Here is a 20,044-nt window from a genome sequence, read left to right as displayed (position 1 = left end):
AAATTACAAAAATGCCACTAGGGCTCCTTTTGCACACTTTCTTGAACTTAGGGACCAAAATGCAACATAATTAAATTATAGGGTTGAAATTAGAAGTACCTTATCATCGGGATGTTACACGTATTTTGTACATTCCAGCAACAACATTTTCTTAAACTCATTTATCCAAAATACATGTGACATGATTTGGTTTAGTGGTTAATTACTACTTAGTAACAATGATAATACCAAGCATCAAACAATTTATAATTAAGAGCATTATTATTAACAATCAGTTTAAACTAGTGGTCAAGGAAAGGGAAAACAATAGCAACCTACTTTCACGTCCATATTTAATATACAGACTATTTTCTTGGGAAAAGTTCAAACAATAGCAATCTACTTACATTTTATAATACAAAATAAATATTATGAAATACAATATTGAAAGACACAACAAAGACCATTCGTTGTATCCAATGATCAAGGGTCCTGACAAAAATACACAGTAGGCATCTACATACTGACCAACGTGTGACATTCACAAAGCCGCCAACGAATGGTCTTATACCTTATAACTAGTCATCCCATTCTTGACCCCAAGTTCATGAGTATGTAATTGTACTTGGAGCTGCTAGAAACAAGGTTTGAGTATGTTATTGTACTTGGAGCTGCTAGAAACAAGGTTTTGCGACCGGACAAAGAACTCCACTAATATCCTTCCTTTCTTGACCCCTCATATAACATTACATATATGTAGTTTGCTTATGATATGCTCCATACAATATACAAGTCCACCAACAAGTACTTATACAATAAGTTTTTATCAACCATACGAGTTCCAACATAGGATAGTTTTCATCATCCAACTTAAACCCAAGCCTAAATTAGAAATTATCGAAGACGTCTTATGAATTAAATACATCATATTTATTCGTCAACACAAAGTATAACCAAGAAATATAATAACCAAACAATGTATCTATTAGAATAAATCATAACCAATTCATATGTAAATTACAATCATTTAACAATTAATTTTAGATATTCATTTAAAACAGAGCGATATGAGTACGTTAGACGTATTGATAGTTTATTAAAAAAAACAAAAGAAGTAAAACCCTAAATTTGATCCTTTTTCAAGAAAATGGTGTCGCATGTAGAGAGAGGTGTTAGAAAACAGGGATACTTTGTGGACGCCGGAAGAAATTATTCGGATCAACTTTGGCCTTGATTCGAATCAACTTCTGAAAATTGTCCCTTTTCCAGTACCTCTCACCCCAAGGACTGGCTTCTTCATAATTAGAACTTCCAACACCCAAATCCAAATCATTGTAGTTGGAATATGCCTCTCTTGGGTTCTTTGACACATAAGGCGTCAATAACTCGTCCAAGCTTCGCAGCCACATTATCCTCTTGAGCGATGTAGGGGTTGTGTCTGAAGTTTGACCGTTAAAATTAACAGTCTTGAGAATCTGTAACAACACCCCAGCTCTATGAGGATATGGAATTGCTGACTCCGAGTAATCAGCCATCCTTCCGCCAAAAGGATTGATCATGAGAAGTGCCGATCCGTCGTTTTGCATGAGCTTTCTCCATATCTTTCTTAGGCCGCGTATGGGAATTGGTGTCCGGACATAGTCTGATTTACTTTTATTGTTCAGCTTGGCTATAGCAGACCGGTTCGTGAGGATCTCGATTGGGGTGGAGCTTGGCAAGCCCCAAAACACAATGGTCGATTGGATGCTTCTAATTTCTTCACAAATCTCTCGTCTAACACCGAGCTCAGGAAATTTTTCGTCCAGCAACGGAAGCAATGTGTCCCTTGTGCCCTGATAAATTCCTTCGAACATAATTCGTATGGTTTTCTTGGTGGTGTTGCCAATATATTCGGCAAACACCTGAGTCCTTATGTGTAGATTTCTATCAATAGTTGGCGCAACGTATTGATATTTATGGAAAATTTTGGTTGCCCCTTCTTCCAAAGTTTTATTCAGTATGAATACAGTTACTTTTTCTGGAACTGGAACCAACCTGAGCTTCCATGCAAGAACGATTCCAAAACTGGAAGCACCGCCTCCTCGTATTGCCCAAAACAAATCTTTACCCATCGACTTCCTGTCGAGAATATTTCCATTGACATCCATAAAGCGAACATCCAAAACATTATCAGCAGCAGTACCATATTTCCTCAGTAGGTTTCCGTAGCCACCACCGCCCATGTACCCGCCAACACCCACCGTGGGGCAAACACCTGCCGGGAAATACAAGGTGTCGGTCTTCTGAGAAATACTGTAATAGAGTTCACCAAGCACAGCACCTGGCTGGACCCATGCGGTCCTGTTAGCTACGTCCACGTCTATAGACCTCATGTTGGTGAAATCAAGCATAACAAACGGAACATCAGCAGTGTATGATAGGCCTTCATAGTCATGGCCCCCACTCCTGATCCTGATCTCGTATCCATGTTTCTTTGCGCAGAATAGAGCCTTTTGGACAAGTGTTTCATCCACAGGTGTCACGATGATTGATGGTTTAGGAGTGGAGGGTTTAAGGAACCTAGTGTTTTGCACTGCGACTTGCCAAATGGGAATGAAAGAAGCATTCACAGGTGTGAAAATGAGTTGAGAGAAGGAGGTGACATTGTTGGATTTGGGCTGTATGCAACTCATGAAATTTTCCGTACCTGGTGTAACATCAACAAGGGAAGATAAGTTTGCCCATGAGTTACAAAAGGAAAGACAAAGAACCAGGAGGAAGACGACAGAGGAGCTTATTTGAGACTTCTTCATGTTAATTTGATGGGTTTGAATATCGATGTCAGTGTCTTATTTATAAAGACTATAGGGCATAGAGTTGACTTCAAAATGGGGCTATAAAAATGGTGAATTCAAATGGGGTTAGAAAAAACCTAGAAGGAGCTTGCTGATTCGAATTTATCAAAAGGTTTTAAATGAAAATTGATTCCCATCATAAGTGATGTCTTCATACTAAAAGCTAAATTGATTATCCTTAATTTTAGATTATATATGTTGTGTTTGTCTGTGTGTCTGTGTGTTTAAACTAAATTCACATAAGGATTCACAAAACAAAAACAAAATTCTTTAGTCAATGCTGACCTAAACACATTGAGTTGAAATGGTAAATTGCGACCTCACATTCTGATTCCTAATGGAATAGTCAATTCCGCTCTCTATCTGTGATACACTTGATTTAGTTAACGTAGATTCCGTTTCAAGTTTTCAACTAGAAAATTGCGGTCTGGATAGTATAGTTTTTAAGGTATTAATCTCGTCAAATATACTTATTTAATTCTCAAAAGTGTTTAAGATATGTGCTTCCTGTTAACGACCACCATTCACAAGTAATTACAAGTTTGAAAATTTCAATTATACCCTTTGAATCAAAAGTCAGTGGAGAAAATAATGAAAACACTAATTAAAATCATTTTACCTTTTGTTCCTAATTTTCTTCGTACCTATTTAAGATGATAACAAGTGTCTCTAAACTTAACATCTCAATCAAATTTAAATTAAATTTAATGACACTTGTCACCATCTAAAATAGGTAAAAAGATAATAGGAACAAAAGTAGAAGGATATTTAATTTCTCTTACAAAATATACAATAACTTGGTGACTCTGATCTATATATGGCATTGTCTAATTTATAAAGAATGGAGAGGATGATGACTTCATATGGGGTTATAATTAGTATTTAACGGTGAACTCAAATGGAGTTAGAAAAACCGATCGACCCTAGAAGGACCTTGGTGATTTGAATTCTTAAAAGGTCTTAATTAAATGAAAATTGATTAAGATCATAAGTGGCGTACGTGTTAAAAGCAAATTAGATCATCCTAAACTTAAGTTATATATGTATGTACACGTATGCATGCATGTATTTATGTATGTATGTGTTTGTAAAGCTAAATTGAAATATGCATCCATAAAACAGCATTCTTTAGTCAACATCCATAATTGCTGATCTAAACATATTGAGTTGAAATAGTAAAATATGACCTGGCATTCTGATTTCTAATGGAATAGTCAAATAGAATCTAAGATGCAATTGATTTAGTTATAATAGATTCAAATTCAACAAGAAAACTGCGGCATAGATGATATGAAATTGCTTTCAGATAATGTACGTTGTTTAGCTTTTTATTGAATGTAAGATGTGTGCTTCTTGTTAAGGGTGAGCTATTACTTTTATAATTACAAGTTCTGAAGATGTCAATAATACCATCTGAGTCAAAAGTCAACGAAGGAATAAAAGTCAATGAAAGATATGTGCTTCCTGTTTTTTTTTTCTCATATAGTTTGAACCACGACATGCATGCAGACTGTTGAGGTTGATTAAAGCTATGATATTAAATATTAGGCTAATGATATGGAGGGCTTTAATTCGAAGACTTGGCAAAAGTTTTGTTAGAAGCAATGAAAAAGTTAGAATGGACGTCATTGATTAGAAAATTGTTTTCACGGTGTCTTGAGATGGTGTCTTATTCTTATAATACTCACTGGCAAATTCCATATTTAATTTTCAATCATTTTATTTTGTCTAAGTGTCGTTTAAGGCTAGTTTATGTTTCGTTTTGCCGGTGCATCAACCCGCTATTTATGACTAGACAAGTATGATAGGGTGGCAAATTGTTTATAAGCCTTTGCATTTAAAGTTTTCGAAAACCTATTTAAACACTCCAAACTGATCAAAAGCATAGACGAACATTTAAACAACCAAATTTTATTGGGGCGGGCGGGAAGTTGAACCTAGAAAAACAAGATATTATTATTAATCGTAAGATGGTCATATTTGGGCAATCCTCCAAATAAGTCGGTGAATGTTAAGGCCTCTGCACCTACTTGACACCCGATCATAAGTGCTAGTAACTAATAATTCGTATGTTTTTGCATAATGGATTATCACATTAATCACACATAAACACAATATAAAGGCGGGAATTACAAGATATAAATACAATGTAAAAGCGGGCATTACATGATAATGAGCCTAGAATAGGTCGTAATACAATTACTAGTACAAATACACTAACACGCTAACATGTCCCCGTTCTTTTATTAGGATGAAGAGTCTAAATGTTCCTACTAGATTTGAACTCATGAAATATTGTAGAAGGAAGCCCTTGGGTAAAGATATTTGTATATTACGTGGACTAATTATAAGTGACATGTAAAACTTGAACATGGCCCACAGGACCACATTGCAAATGAAGCAGATGTCGATCTCAACGTGCTTTGACTTTTGATGTTTGACCAGACTAGAAGACATGTAGGCAATATTTACATTATCGTAGTAGGCAATAGTGGCTTTGGATGGTAAGGAGTGAGGTCTCGTAAAAGGTTCAGAGCGCACCTCCTGACCCTCGGATCAGCTGGGCAAGAGCAAGTGAAAAAGCATCCATCGATGTCAGACAGCCACCTCATGGCTATGATCGGATCCTGAACTCCATCAAAAGTTGGGGGCTTCGTATTTTCGAAGTCCCGATACTGAAAGGTTCTCCCAGCACCAATCCCAGCAGTTGAAACGGTTGCGGTGGCTGCAACAGCCGCAAACAAAGCAGCATAACACTCGTCAAAGTACTCCACCATGGCGGTCTTAATAGACCCAAACATCTCTGGCAATTGTGCTCGGAAGTGAGCAACAACCTCCTCCTGGAGGATCTCTCTGTCCTCAGACACAGCTGGCCCATCCTGGCCGCCAGCTCCCGATCCTGTCTCAAATCGTCTCGTCGTCATCATATTGAAAATAAACCAAGGAGATATCAAATAACATACATATCATACCAGGGGAAACAACTCCCAACAAATCGCTAGGGGTTGTGACTTCCTTGTTACACGTACGGGTCCTGTGCTTCCAATAGTATGGGCCCATACTACCTTCCACAGCTACCCGTATTTGTCTCAAGGACCATCACAACAACCCTAAAAATACACACTTGAAAACGCATACACTCAATCCTCACTCCCTAGAGGAAGGCTAACATCATGAAACTGGTCGGCTGACCCCACACAACTCATCTATGAAACTTCCACCAACCCGGCAGCACTCGCATATGCTAATCATACATAACACTTGACCCTATAGACAGTCGAATATCTGATCCTACCCTAAGTCCTTCATCAGACAAGAATAGGAAATAAGATCAAACCAAACATTCTCAGGCTATAGAATCTTAGTTATGTATAACTATGATGCATACACTAAGCAACTACAGTAATGATGTCAGTTTCATATAAGGAAGAACCCTTGCCTATCAGGCATCATATAATCAGAAAATTCTATCATGCAATTCCTGAAGATCCCTGGCCTATCATTAGCATAATGTTATAATATATCACAAGATCAAATAACAGTGTGGTAATTTGGGGTCGACTTACTGGCTCCGGCTGATCGTACACATCGCATCCTTTTTTATTATTTGAAAACAATTTGAAAATCATTTTTTTATTTTAATTTTTTTAAAATCTTTTTCCTTAGTTTGAGACTGGATTCGCACGAGTGTTCCTCCAATTTACTCAAACCAAGGCTCTGATACCAACTTGTAACATCCATAAAAATCACAAGAAATTCAAAATTTTTAAAACCAACCCAAATTCACAATTCGTTTACAAACATAGTTTTCAAAACATTTTCAACATCAGAGTCTCCCAAAATCATAAGTCAAAATATGAGGATGTGTACGGTCACGCCTTCGCCTTCCCGCGGTCATCTGATGTACCTGAAATATAACCCAAAATTGTAAGCCAATGCTTAGTGAGATCCTCCAAAATACCAACACACAAACAAATAACATATACGATAACAGCATGTCGGGTCCAATCAACCATCGGGTTGGAATGCAATACACTATGGGTCCAGTTAACCATCGGGTTGGAATACCCCAGGCCCCTCAACCATCAGGTTGGAATGCCAATACACAACGGGTCCTGTCATCCTCGGGATGGAATACCCTCAGGCCCACTCAACCATCGGGTTGGAATGCCCTCGGTCTGTTGGCTCGCGTAAAAAGCAGTAAAGCCTCAACCACCAACCAAACATGTGCACATATAGCAGATAATCATATAACAGTCTACAGACAGCAAGACAGATCTACAGATTACTAAGCATAGCATCATCCTATATACAAGGATATTGATCTAATAGATCACTACAGTACAATAGCATGCATAACAGGATATCGAATCCAATGGTTCGGCCTTGGTGGCTTCGACATGCAAGTACAGTGAGGAAAACTCACCTCACAAACTGAACAAAAGTTGATGAGGTCCCAACTCTGAATCTCATCTCTCTAACCGAGACCTATTCCCACCACTGACTAAATTCCATCAAACTCCCAAAATACCCTCAATGTCAAACTTGGTCAAAGTCAAATGGCCAAACCAACTAGATCAACTGAGTCAACCCAACCGAGTCAACTTAGAGTGCGTGCGTGGGGCGTACTCCGGAGGTCCGTTGGGTGTACACGCAGCCTCGCAGTTGACCACCATCAGGGTGGTTAACCTCGTACGCAGGGCGTACTCTGAGTAAGCGGGGCGTACCATCGCAAGTCCCAAACTTTATTAAGAGCTTAATGGCTTAAGCTCTTACATCCATAATTCAGATCCATGGCTAAAATCCTCGTAGGAGTCATAAAGTCTCAAATTTTATGACCTAGCATGTCCAAAAAGTTCTTAACATAAGATCTTATTCCATGAAGGACTTCTAAATGATGCATGAAGCTAAACTAACCATTTGGAACCCATTTTTATGACTTAAGAACCCTCCTAGGGTCTGAAAGGACAACTCAAAGGTCAAGAGCATGCCATATTCAAGATCTAACATTTTGGGACTAAAAGGTCCATAAAGACACCCAAATCTAGATCTATATGCTAGAGGGATAAAGTTACAAGCTTTATACCTTAGAAAGGTTGCAAGAGATGTAGAAATCTCAGATCCAAGTGTTCCACTCCTTAAAGATAAACTTGGATTCCTTCCTCCTTCTTCTAAGGCACCAAAAACACACTTTTAAGCTTGAAAAGGCTCCTCAAGGTGAAACTAGGGTTGCACAAACGTATGAGAGGGATGGAGGCAGCTAAGGTGAATGAAATGAGGCCATAAGAGTGCTTAAATATGAGTCACACCCTAAAAATTAGGGTTTCCTTAATTGGCAAGTACGCCCCGCGTACACTGATGTACGCCCTACGTACTAGGGCACGCCCTAGTACGCTCAGCGTACTCCGAAGGCCAAATTACAAAAATGCCACTAGGGCTCCTTTTGCACACTTTCTTGAACTTAGGGACCAAAATGCAACATAATTAAATTATAGGGTTGAAATTAGAAGTACCTTATCATCGGGATGTTACACGTATTTTGTACATTCCAGCAACAACATTTTCTTAAACTCATTTATCCAAAATACATGTGACATGATTTGGTTTAGTGGTTAATTACTACTTAGTAACAATGATAATACCAAGCATCAAACAATTTATAATTAAGAGCATTATTATTAACAATCAGTTTAAACTAGTGGTCAAGGAAAGGGAAAACAATAGCAACCTACTTTCACGTCCATATTTAATATACAGACTATTTTCTTGGGAAAAGTTCAAACAATAGCAATCTACTTACATTTTATAATACAAAATAAATATTATGAAATACAATATTGAAAGACACAACAAAGACCATTCGTTGTATCCAATGATCAAGGGTCCTGACAAAAATACACAGTAGGCATCTACATACTGACCAACGTGTGACATTCACAAAGCCGCCAACGAATGGTCTTATACCTTATAACTAGTCATCCCATTCTTGACCCCAAGTTCATGAGTATGTAATTGTACTTGGAGCTGCTAGAAACAAGGTTTGAGTATGTTATTGTACTTGGAGCTGCTAGAAACAAGGTTTTGCGACCGGACAAAGAACTCCACTAATATCCTTCCTTTCTTGACCCCTCATATAACATTACATATATGTAGTTTGCTTATGATATGCTCCATACAATATACAAGTCCACCAACAAGTACTTATACAATAAGTTTTTATCAACCATACGAGTTCCAACATAGGATAGTTTTCATCATCCAACTTAAACCCAAGCCTAAATTAGAAATTATCGAAGACGTCTTATGAATTAAATACATCATATTTATTCGTCAACACAAAGTATAACCAAGAAATATAATAACCAAACAATGTATCTATTAGAATAAATCATAACCAATTCATATGTAAATTACAATCATTTAACAATTAATTTTAGATATTCATTTAAAACAGAGCGATATGAGTACGTTAGACGTATTGATAGTTTATTAAAAAAAACAAAAGAAGTAAAACCCTAAATTTGATCCTTTTTCAAGAAAATGGTGTCGCATGTAGAGAGAGGTGTTAGAAAACAGGGATACTTTGTGGACGCCGGAAGAAATTATTCGGATCAACTTTGGCCTTGATTCGAATCAACTTCTGAAAATTGTCCCTTTTCCAGTACCTCTCACCCCAAGGACTGGCTTCTTCATAATTAGAACTTCCAACACCCAAATCCAAATCATTGTAGTTGGAATATGCCTCTCTTGGGTTCTTTGACACATAAGGCGTCAATAACTCGTCCAAGCTTCGCAGCCACATTATCCTCTTGAGCGATGTAGGGGTTGTGTCTGAAGTTTGACCGTTAAAATTAACAGTCTTGAGAATCTGTAACAACACCCCAGCTCTATGAGGATATGGAATTGCTGACTCCGAGTAATCAGCCATCCTTCCGCCAAAAGGATTGATCATGAGAAGTGCCGATCCGTCGTTTTGCATGAGCTTTCTCCATATCTTTCTTAGGCCGCGTATGGGAATTGGTGTCCGGACATAGTCTGATTTACTTTTATTGTTCAGCTTGGCTATAGCAGACCGGTTCGTGAGGATCTCGATTGGGGTGGAGCTTGGCAAGCCCCAAAACACAACGGTCGATTGGATGCTTCTAATTTCTTCACAAATCTCTCGTCTAACACCGAGCTCAGGAAATTTTTCGTCCAGCAACGGAAGCAATGTGTCCCTTGTGCCCTGATAAATTCCTTCGAACATAATTCGTATGGTTTTCTTGGTGGTGTTGCCAATATATTCGGCAAACACCTGAGTCCTTATGTGTAGATTTCTATCAATAGTTGGCGCAACGTATTGATATTTATGGAAAATTTTGGTTGCCCCTTCTTCCAAAGTTTTATTCAGTATGAATACAGTTACTTTTTCTGGAACTGGAACCAACCTGAGCTTCCATGCAAGAACGATTCCAAAACTGGAAGCACCGCCTCCTCGTATTGCCCAAAACAAATCTTTACCCATCGACTTCCTGTCGAGAATATTTCCATTGACATCCATAAAGCGAACATCCAAAACATTATCAGCAGCAGTACCATATTTCCTCAGTAGGTTTCCGTAGCCACCACCGCCCATGTACCCGCCAACACCCACCGTGGGGCAAACACCTGCCGGGAAATACAAGGTGTCGGTCTTCTGAGAAATACTGTAATAGAGTTCACCAAGCACAGCACCTGGCTGGACCCATGCGGTCCTGTTAGCTACGTCCACGTCTATAGACCTCATGTTGGTGAAATCAAGCATAACAAACGGAACATCAGCAGTGTATGATAGGCCTTCATAGTCATGGCCCCCACTCCTGATCCTGATCTCGTATCCATGTTTCTTTGCGCAGAATAGAGCCTTTTGGACAAGTGTTTCATCCACAGGTGTCACGATGATTGATGGTTTAGGAGTGGAGGGTTTAAGGAACCTAGTGTTTTGCACTGCGACTTGCCAAATGGGAATGAAAGAAGCATTCACAGGTGTGAAAATGAGTTGAGAGAAGGAGGTGACATTGTTGGATTTGGGCTGTATGCAACTCATGAAATTTTCCGTACCTGGTGTAACATCAACAAGGGAAGATAAGTTTGCCCATGAGTTACAAAAGGAAAGACAAAGAACCAGGAGGAAGACGACAGAGGAGCTTATTTGAGACTTCTTCATGTTAATTTGATGGGTTTGAATATCGATGTCAGTGTCTTATTTATAAAGACTATAGGGCATAGAGTTGACTTCAAAATGGGGCTATAAAAATGGTGAATTCAAATGGGGTTAGAAAAAACCTAGAAGGAGCTTGCTGATTCGAATTTATCAAAAGGTTTTAAATGAAAATTGATTCCCATCATAAGTGATGTCTTCATACTAAAAGCTAAATTGATTATCCTTAATTTTAGATTATATATGTTGTGTTTGTCTGTGTGTCTGTGTGTTTAAACTAAATTCACATAAGGATTCACAAAACAAAAACAAAATTCTTTAGTCAATGCTGACCTAAACACATTGAGTTGAAATGGTAAATTGCGACCTCACATTCTGATTCCTAATGGAATAGTCAATTCCGCTCTCTATCTGTGATACACTTGATTTAGTTAACGTAGATTCCGTTTCAAGTTTTCAACTAGAAAATTGCGGTCTGGATAGTATAGTTTTTAAGGTATTAATCTCGTCAAATATACTTATTTAATTCTCAAAAGTGTTTAAGATATGTGCTTCCTGTTAACGACCACCATTCACAAGTAATTACAAGTTTGAAAATTTCAATTATACCCTTTGAATCAAAAGTCAGTGGAGAAAATAATGAAAACACTAATTAAAATCATTTTACCTTTTGTTCCTAATTTTCTTCGTACCTATTTAAGATGATAACAAGTGTCTCTAAACTTAACATCTCAATCAAATTTAAATTAAATTTAATGACACTTGTCACCATCTAAAATAGGTAAAAAGATAATAGGAACAAAAGTAGAAGGATATTTAATTTCTCTTACAAAATATACAATAACTTGGTGACTCTGATCTATATATGGCATTGTCTAATTTATAAAGAATGGAGAGGATGATGACTTCATATGGGGTTATAATTAGTATTTAACGGTGAACTCAAATGGAGTTAGAAAAACCGATCGACCCTAGAAGGACCTTGGTGATTTGAATTCTTAAAAGGTCTTAATTAAATGAAAATTGATTAAGATCATAAGTGGCGTACGTGTTAAAAGCAAATTAGATCATCCTAAACTTAAGTTATATATGTATGTACACGTATGCATGCATGTATTTATGTATGTATGTATGTATGTGTTTGTAAAGCTAAATTGAAATATGCATCCATAAAACAGCATTCTTTAGTCAACATCCATAATTGCTGATCTAAACATATTGAGTTGAAATAGTAAAATATGACCTGGCATTCTGATTTCTAATGGAATAGTCAAATAGAATCTAAGATGCAATTGATTTAGTTATAATAGATTCAAATTCAACAAGAAAACTGCGGCATAGATGATATGAAATTGCTTTCAGATAATGTACGTTGTTTAGCTTTTTATTGAATGTAAGATGTGTGCTTCTTGTTAAGGGTGAGCTATTACTTTTATAATTACAAGTTCTGAAGATGTCAATAATACCATCTGAGTCAAAAGTCAACGAAGGAATAAAAGTCAATGAAAGATATGTGCTTCCTGTTTTTTTTTTCTCATATAGTTTGAACCACGACATGCATGCAGACTGTTGAGGTTGATTAAAGCTATGATATTAAATATTAGGCTAATGATATGGAGGGCTTTAATTCGAAGACTTGGCAAAAGTTTTGTTAGAAGCAATGAAAAAGTTAGAATGGACGTCATTGATTAGAAAATTGTTTTCACGGTGTCTTGAGATGGTGTCTTATTCTTATAATCCTCACTGGCAAATTCCATATTTAATTTTCAATCATTTTATTTTGTCTAAGTGTCGTTTAAGGCTAGTTTATGTTTCGTTTTGCCGGTGCATCAACCCGCTATTTATGACTAGACAAGTATGATAGGGTGGCAAATTGTTTATAAGCCTTTGCATTTAAAGTTTTCGAAAACCTATTTAAACACTCCAAACTGATCAAAAGCATAGACGAACATTTAAACAACCAAATTTTATTGGGGCGGGCGGGAAGTTGAACCTAGAAAAACAAGATATTATTATTAATCGTAAGATGGTCATATTTGGGCAATCCTCCAAATAAGTCGGTGAATGTTAAGGCCTCTGCACCTACTTGACACCCGATCATAAGTGCTAGTAACTAATAATTCGTATGTTTTTGCATAATGGATTATCACATTAATCACACATAAACACAATATAAAGGCGGGAATTACAAGATATAAATACAATGTAAAAGCGGGCATTACATGATAATGAGCCTAGAATAGGTCGTAATACAATTACTAGTACAAATACACTAACACGCTAACATGTCCCCGTTCTTTTATTAGGATGAAGAGTCTAAATGTTCCTACTAGATTTGAACTCATGAAATATTGTAGAAGGAAGCCCTTGGGTAAAGATATTTGTATATTACGTGGACTAATTATAAGTGACATGTAAAACTTGAACATGGCCCACAGGACCACATTGCAAATGAAGCAGATGTCGATCTCAACGTGCTTTGACTTTTGATGTTTGACCAGACTAGAAGACATGTAGGCAATATTTACATTATCGTAGTAGGCAATAGTGGCTTTGGATGGTAAGGAGTGAGGTCTCGTAAAAGGTTCAGAGCGCACCTCCTGACCCTCGGATCAGCTGGGCAAGAGCAAGTGAAAAAGCATCCATCGATGTCAGACAGCCACCTCATGGCTATGATCGGATCCTGAACTCCATCAAAAGTTGGGGGCTTCGTATTTTCGAAGTCCCGATACTGAAAGGTTCTCCCAGCACCAATCCCAGCAGTTGAAACGGTTGCGGTGGCTGCAACAGCCGCAAACAAAGCAGCATAACACTCGTCAAAGTACTCCACCATGGCGGTCTTAATAGACCCAAACATCTCTGGCAATTATGCTCGGAAGTGAGCAACAACCTCCTCCTGGAGGATCTCTCTGTCCTCAGACACAGCTGGCCCATCCTGGCCGCCAGCTCCCGATCCTGTCTCAAATCGTCTCGTCGTCATCATATTGAAAATAAACCAAGGAGATATCAAATAACATACATATCATACCAGGGGAAACAACTCCCAACAAATCGCTAGGGGTTGTGACTTCCTTGTTACACGTACGGGTCCTGTGCTTCCAATAGTATGGGCCCATACTACCTTCCACAGCTACCCGTATTTGTCTCAAGGACCATCACAACAACCCTAAAAATACACACTTGAAAACGCATACACTCAATCCTCACTCCCTAGAGGAAGGCTAACATCATGAAACTGGTCGGCTGACCCCACACAACTCATCTATGAAACTTCCACCAACCCGGCAGCACTCGCATATGCTAATCATACATAACACTTGACCCTATAGACAGTCGAATATCTGATCCTACCCTAAGTCCTTCATCAGACAAGAACAGGAAATAAGATCAAACCAAACATTCTCAGGCTATAGAATCTTAGTTATGTATAACTATGATGCATACACTAAGCAACTACAGTAATGATGTCAGTTTCATATAAGGAAGAACCCTTGCCTATCAGGCATCATATAATCAGAAAATTCTATCATGCAATTCCTGAAGATCCCTGGCCTATCATTAGCATAATGTTCTAATATATCACAAGATCAAATAACAGTGTGGTAATTTGGGGTCGACTTACTGGCTCCGGCTGATCGTACACATCGCATCCTTTTTTATTATTTGAAAACAATTTGAAAATCATTTTTTTATTTTAATTTTTTTAAAATCTTTTTCCTTAGTTTGAGACTGGATTCGCACGAGTGTTCCTCCAATTTACTCAAACCAAGGCTCTGATACCAACTTGTAACATCCATAAAAATCACAAGAAATTCAAAACTTTTAAAACCAACCCAAATTCACAATTCGTTTACAAACATAGTTTTCAAAACATTTTCAACATCAGAGTCTCCCAAAATCATAAGTCAAAATATGAGGATGTGTACGGTCACGCCTTCGCCTTCCCGCGGTCATCTGATGTACCTGAAATATAACCCAAAATTGTAAGCCAATGCTTAGTGAGATCCTCCAAAATACCAACACACAAACAAATAACATATACGATAACAGCATGTCGGGTCCAATCAACCATCGGGTTGGAATGCAATACACTATGGGTCCAGTTAACCATCGGGTTGGAATACCCCAGGCCCCTCAACCATCAGGTTGGAATGCCAATACACAACGGGTCCTGTCATCCTCGGGATGGAATACCCTCAGGCCCACTCAACCATCGGGTTGGAATGCCCTCGGTCTGTTGGCTCGCGTAAAAAGCAGTAAAGCCTCAACCACCAACCAAACATGTGCACATATAGCAGATAATCATATAACAGTCTACAGACAGCAAGACAGATCTACAGATTACTAAGCATAGCATCATCCTATATACAAGGATATTGATCTAATAGATCACTACAGTACAATAGCATGCATAACAGGATATCGAATCCAATGTTCGGCCTTGGTGGCTTCGACATGCAAGTACAGTGAGGAAAACTCACCTCACAAACTGAACAAAAGTTGATGAGGTCCCAACTCTGAATCTCATCTCTCTAACCGAGACCTATTCCCACCACTGACTAAATTCCATCAAACTCCCAAAATACCCTCAATGTCAAACTTGGTCAAAGTCAAATGGCCAAACCAACTAGATCAACTGAGTCAACCCAACCGAGTCAACTTAGAGTGCGTGCGTGGGGCGTACTCCGGAGGTCCGTTGGGTGTACACGCAGCCTCGCAGTTGACCACCATCAGGGTGGTTAACCTCGTACGCAGGGCGTACTCTGAGTAAGCGGGGCGTACCATCGCAAGTCCCAAACTTTATTAAGAGCTTAATGGCTTAAGCTCTTACATCCATAATTCAGATCCATGGCTAAAATCCTCGTAGGAGTCATAAAGTCTCAAATTTTATGACCTAGCATGTCCAAAAAGTTCTTAACATAAGATCTTATTCCATGAAGGACTTCTAAATGATGCATGAAGCTAAACTAACCATTTGGAACCCATTTTTATGACTTAAGAACCCTCCTAGGGTCTGAAAGGACAACTCAAAGGTCAAGAGCATGCCATATTCAAGATCTAACATTTTGGGACTAAAAGGTCCATAAAGACACCCAAATCTAGATCTATATGCTAGAGGGATAAAGTTACAAGCTTTATACCTTAGAAAGGTTGCAAGAGATGTAGAAATCTCAGATCCAAGTGTTCCACTCCTTAAAGATAAACTTGGATTCCTTCCTCCTTCTTCTAAGGCACCAAAAACACACTTTTAAGCTTGAAAAGGCTCCTCAAGGTGAAACTAGGGTTGCACAAACGTATGAGAGGGATGGAGGCAGCTAAGGTGAATGAAATAAGGCCATAAGAGTGCTTAAATATGAGTCACACCCTAAAAATTAGGGTTTCCTTAATTGGCAAGTACGCCCCGCGTACACTGATGTACGCCCTACGTACTAGGGCACGCCCTAGTACGCTCAGCGTACTCCGAAGGCCAAATTACAAAAATGCCACTAGGGCTCCTTTTGCACACTTTCTTGAACTTAGGGACCAAAATGCAACATAATTAAATTATAGGGTTGAAATTAGAAGTACCTTATCATCGGGATATTACACGTATTTTGTACATTCCAGCAACAACATTTTCTTAAACTCATTTATCCAAAATACATGTGACATGATTTGGTTTAGTGGTTAATTACTACTTAGTAACAATGATAATACCAAGCATCAAACAATTTATAATTAAGAGCATTATTATTAACAATCAGTTTAAACTAGTGGTCAAGGAAAGGGAAAACAATAGCAACCTACTTTCACGTCCATATTTAATATACAGACTATTTTCTTGGGAAAAGTTCAAACAATAGCAATCTACTTACATTTTATAATACAAAATAAATATTATGAAATACAATATTGAAAGACACAACAAAGACCATTCGTTGTATCCAATGATCAAGGGTCCTGACAAAAATACACAGTAGGCATCTACATACTGACCAACGTGTGACATTCACAAAGCCGCCAACGAATGGTCTTATACCTTATAACTAGTCATCCCATTCTTGACCCCAAGTTCATGAGTATGTAATTGTACTTGGAGCTACTAGAAACAAGGTTTGAGTATGTTATTGTACTTGGAGCTGCTAGAAACAAGGTTTTGCGACCGGACAAAGAACTCCACTAATATCCTTCCTTTCTTGACCCCTCATATAACATTACATATATGTAGTTTGCTTATGATATGCTCCATACAATATACAAGTCCACCAACAAGTACTTATACAATAAGTTTTTATCAACCATACGAGTTCCAACATAGGATAGTTTTCATCATCCAACTTAAACCCAAGCCTAAATTAGAAATTATCGAAGACGTCTTATGAATTAAATACATCATATTTATTCGTCAACACAAAGTATAACCAAGAAATATAATAACCAAACAATGTATCTATTAGAATAAATCATAACCAATTCATATGTAAATTACAATCATTTAACAATTAATTTTAGATATTCATTTAAAACAGAGCGATATGAGTACGTTAGACGTATTGATAGTTTATTAAAAAAAACAAAAGAAGTAAAACCCTAAATTTGATCCTTTTTCAAGAAAATGGTGTCGCATGTAGAGAGAGGTGTTAGAAAACAGGGATACTTTGTGGACGCCGGAAGAAATTATTCGGATCAACTTTGGCCTTGATTCGAATCAACTTCTGAAAATTGTCCCTTTTCCAGTACCTCTCACCCCAAGGACTGGCTTCTTCATAATTAGAACTTCCAACACCCAAATCCAAATCATTGTAGTTGGAATATGCCTCTCTTGGGTTCTTTGACACATAAGGCGTCAATAACTCGTCCAAGCTTCGCAGCCACATTATCCTCTTGAGCGATGTAGGGGTTGTGTCTGAAGTTTGACCGTTAAAATTAACAGTCTTGAGAATCTGTAACAACACCCCAGCTCTATGAGGATATGGAATTGCTGACTCCGAGTAATCAGCCATCCTTCCGCCAAAAGGATTGATCATGAGAAGTGCCGATCCGTCGTTTTGCATGAGCTTTCTCCATATCTTTCTTAGGCCGCGTATGGGAATTGGTGTCCGGACATAGTCTGATTTACTTTTATTGTTCAGCTTGGCTATAGCAGACCGGTTCGTGAGGATCTCGATTGGGGTGGAGCTTGGCAAGCCCCAAAACACAACGGTCGATTGGATGCTTCTAATTTCTTCACAAATCTCTCGTCTAACACCGAGCTCAGGAAATTTTTCGTCCAGCAACGGAAGCAATGTGTCCCTTGTGCCCTGATAAATTCCTTCGAACATAATTCGTATGGTTTTCTTGGTGGTGTTGCCAATATATTCGGCAAACACCTGAGTCCTTATGTGTAGATTTCTATCAATAGTTGGCGCAACGTATTGATATTTATGGAAAATTTTGGTTGCCCCTTCTTCCAAAGTTTTATTCAGTATGAATACAGTTACTTTTTCTGGAACTGGAACCAACCTGAGCTTCCATGCAAGAACGATTCCAAAACTGGAAGCACCGCCTCCTCGTATTGCCCAAAACAAATCTTTACCCATCGACTTCCTGTCGAGAATATTTCCATTGACATCCATAAAGCGAACATCCAAAACATTATCAGCAGCAGTACCATATTTCCTCAGTAGGTTTCCGTAGCCACCACCGCCCATGTACCCGCCAACACCCACCGTGGGGCAAACACCTGCCGGGAAATACAAGGTGTCAGTCTTCTGAGAAATACTGTAATAGAGTTCACCAAGCACAGCACCTGGCTGGACCCATGCGGTCCTGTTAGCTACGTCCACGTCTATAGACCTCATGTTGGTGAAATCAAGCATAACAAACGGAACATCAGCAGTGTATGATAGGCCTTCATAGTCATGGCCCCCACTCCTGATCCTGATCTCGTATCCATGTTTCTTTGCGCAGAATAGAGCCTTTTGGACAAGTGTTTCATCCACAGGTGTCACGATGATTGATGGTTTAGGAGTGGAGGGTTTAAGGAACCTAGTGTTTTGCACTGCGACTTGCCAAATGGGAATGAAAGAAGCATTCACAGGTGTGAAAATGAGTTGAGAGAAGGAGGTGACATTGTTGGATTTGGGCTGTATGCAACTCATGAAATTTTCCGTACCTGGTGTAACATCAACAAGGGAAGATAAGTTTGCCCATGAGTTACAAAAGGAAAGACAAAGAACCAGGAGGAAGACGACAGAGGAGCTTATTTGAGACTTCTTCATGTTAATTTGATGGGTTTGAATATCGATGTCAGTGTCTTATTTATAAAGACTATAGGGCATAGAGTTGACTTCAAAATGGGGCTATAAAAATGGTGAATTCAAATGGGGTTAGAAAAAACCTAGAAGGAGCTTGCTGATTCGAATTTATCAAAAGGTTTTAAATGAAAATTGATTCCCATCATAAGTGATGTCTTCATACTAAAAGCTAAATTGATTATCCTTAATTTTAGATTATATATGTTGTGTTTGTCTGTGTGTCTGTGTGTTTAAACTAAATTCACATAAGGATTCACAAAACAAAAACAAAATTCTTTAGTCAATGCTGACCTAAACACATTGAGTTGAAATGGTAAATTGCGACCTCACATTCTGATTCCTAATGGAATAGTCAATTCCGCTCTCTATCTGTGATACACTTGATTTAGTTAACGTAGATTCCGTTTCAAGTTTTCAACTAGAAAATTGCGGTCTGGATAGTATAGTTTTTAAGGTATTAATCTCGTCAAATATACTTATTTAATTCTCAAAAGTGTTTAAGATATGTGCTTCCTGTTAACGACCACCATTCACAAGTAATTACAAGTTTGAAAATTTCAATTATACCCTTTGAATCAAAAGTCAGTGGAGAAAATAATGAAAACACTAATTAAAATCATTTTACCTTTTGTTCCTAATTTTCTTCGTACCTATTTAAGATGATAACAAGTGTCTCTAAACTTAACATCTCAATCAAATTTAAATTAAATTTAATGACACTTGTCACCATCTAAAATAGGTAAAAAGATAATAGGAACAAAAGTAGAAGGATATTT

The 20,044-nt window shown here is 38.1% G+C and overlaps 3 protein-coding genes across 6 annotated transcripts; all 3 read right to left on the bottom strand.

The window, feature by feature from the left end:
* Positions 1-929: 929 nt before the first annotated feature.
* LOC145147073 (tetrahydroberberine oxidase-like) lies at positions 930-2,978 on the bottom strand. Of its 2 annotated transcripts, XM_079075050.1 has the most exons (2): positions 2,300-2,978; positions 930-2,233 (listed from the first exon to the last, which is right to left on the bottom strand). In XM_079075050.1, the coding sequence occupies exons 1-2, from the start codon at positions 2,769-2,771 to the stop codon at positions 1,152-1,154; spliced, it is 1,554 nt and encodes a 517-aa protein (XP_078931176.1). In that variant the 5' UTR covers positions 2,772-2,978; the 3' UTR covers positions 930-1,151. The 2 variants fall into 2 exon arrangements, with proteins under 2 accessions (XP_078931176.1, XP_078931175.1); XM_079075049.1 differs by having other exon boundaries at positions 930-2,978.
* Positions 2,979-9,156: 6,178 nt separating this feature from the next.
* Positions 9,157-11,202, bottom strand: LOC145147047 (tetrahydroberberine oxidase-like). Of its 2 annotated transcripts, XM_079075048.1 has the most exons (2): positions 10,527-11,202; positions 9,157-10,460 (listed from the first exon to the last, which is right to left on the bottom strand). In XM_079075048.1, the coding sequence occupies exons 1-2, from the start codon at positions 10,996-10,998 to the stop codon at positions 9,379-9,381; spliced, it is 1,554 nt and encodes a 517-aa protein (XP_078931174.1). In that variant the 5' UTR covers positions 10,999-11,202; the 3' UTR covers positions 9,157-9,378. The 2 variants fall into 2 exon arrangements, with proteins under 2 accessions (XP_078931174.1, XP_078931173.1); XM_079075047.1 differs by having other exon boundaries at positions 9,157-11,202.
* A 6,188-nt stretch (positions 11,203-17,390) lies between these two features.
* Positions 17,391-19,436, bottom strand: LOC145147021 (tetrahydroberberine oxidase-like). Of its 2 annotated transcripts, XM_079075046.1 has the most exons (2): positions 18,761-19,436; positions 17,391-18,694 (listed from the first exon to the last, which is right to left on the bottom strand). In XM_079075046.1, exons 1-2 carry the CDS (start codon positions 19,230-19,232, stop codon positions 17,613-17,615), a joined length of 1,554 nt encoding a protein of 517 aa, XP_078931172.1. In that variant the 5' UTR covers positions 19,233-19,436; the 3' UTR covers positions 17,391-17,612. The 2 variants fall into 2 exon arrangements, with proteins under 2 accessions (XP_078931172.1, XP_078931171.1); XM_079075045.1 differs by having other exon boundaries at positions 17,391-19,436.
* Between the last annotated feature and the right edge of the window lie 608 nt (positions 19,437-20,044).

The sequence above is a fragment of the Lactuca virosa genome, chromosome 1 (genome assembly GCF_052849685.1).
Source record: "Lactuca virosa cultivar CGN04683 chromosome 1, Lactuca_virosa_CGN04683_v6, whole genome shotgun sequence".
In the NCBI taxonomy this organism is placed as follows: Eukaryota; Viridiplantae; Streptophyta; class Magnoliopsida; order Asterales; family Asteraceae; genus Lactuca; species Lactuca virosa.
Note: the sequence above shows the minus strand (reverse complement) of the source record. Positions and strands in the feature narration are given on the sequence as shown.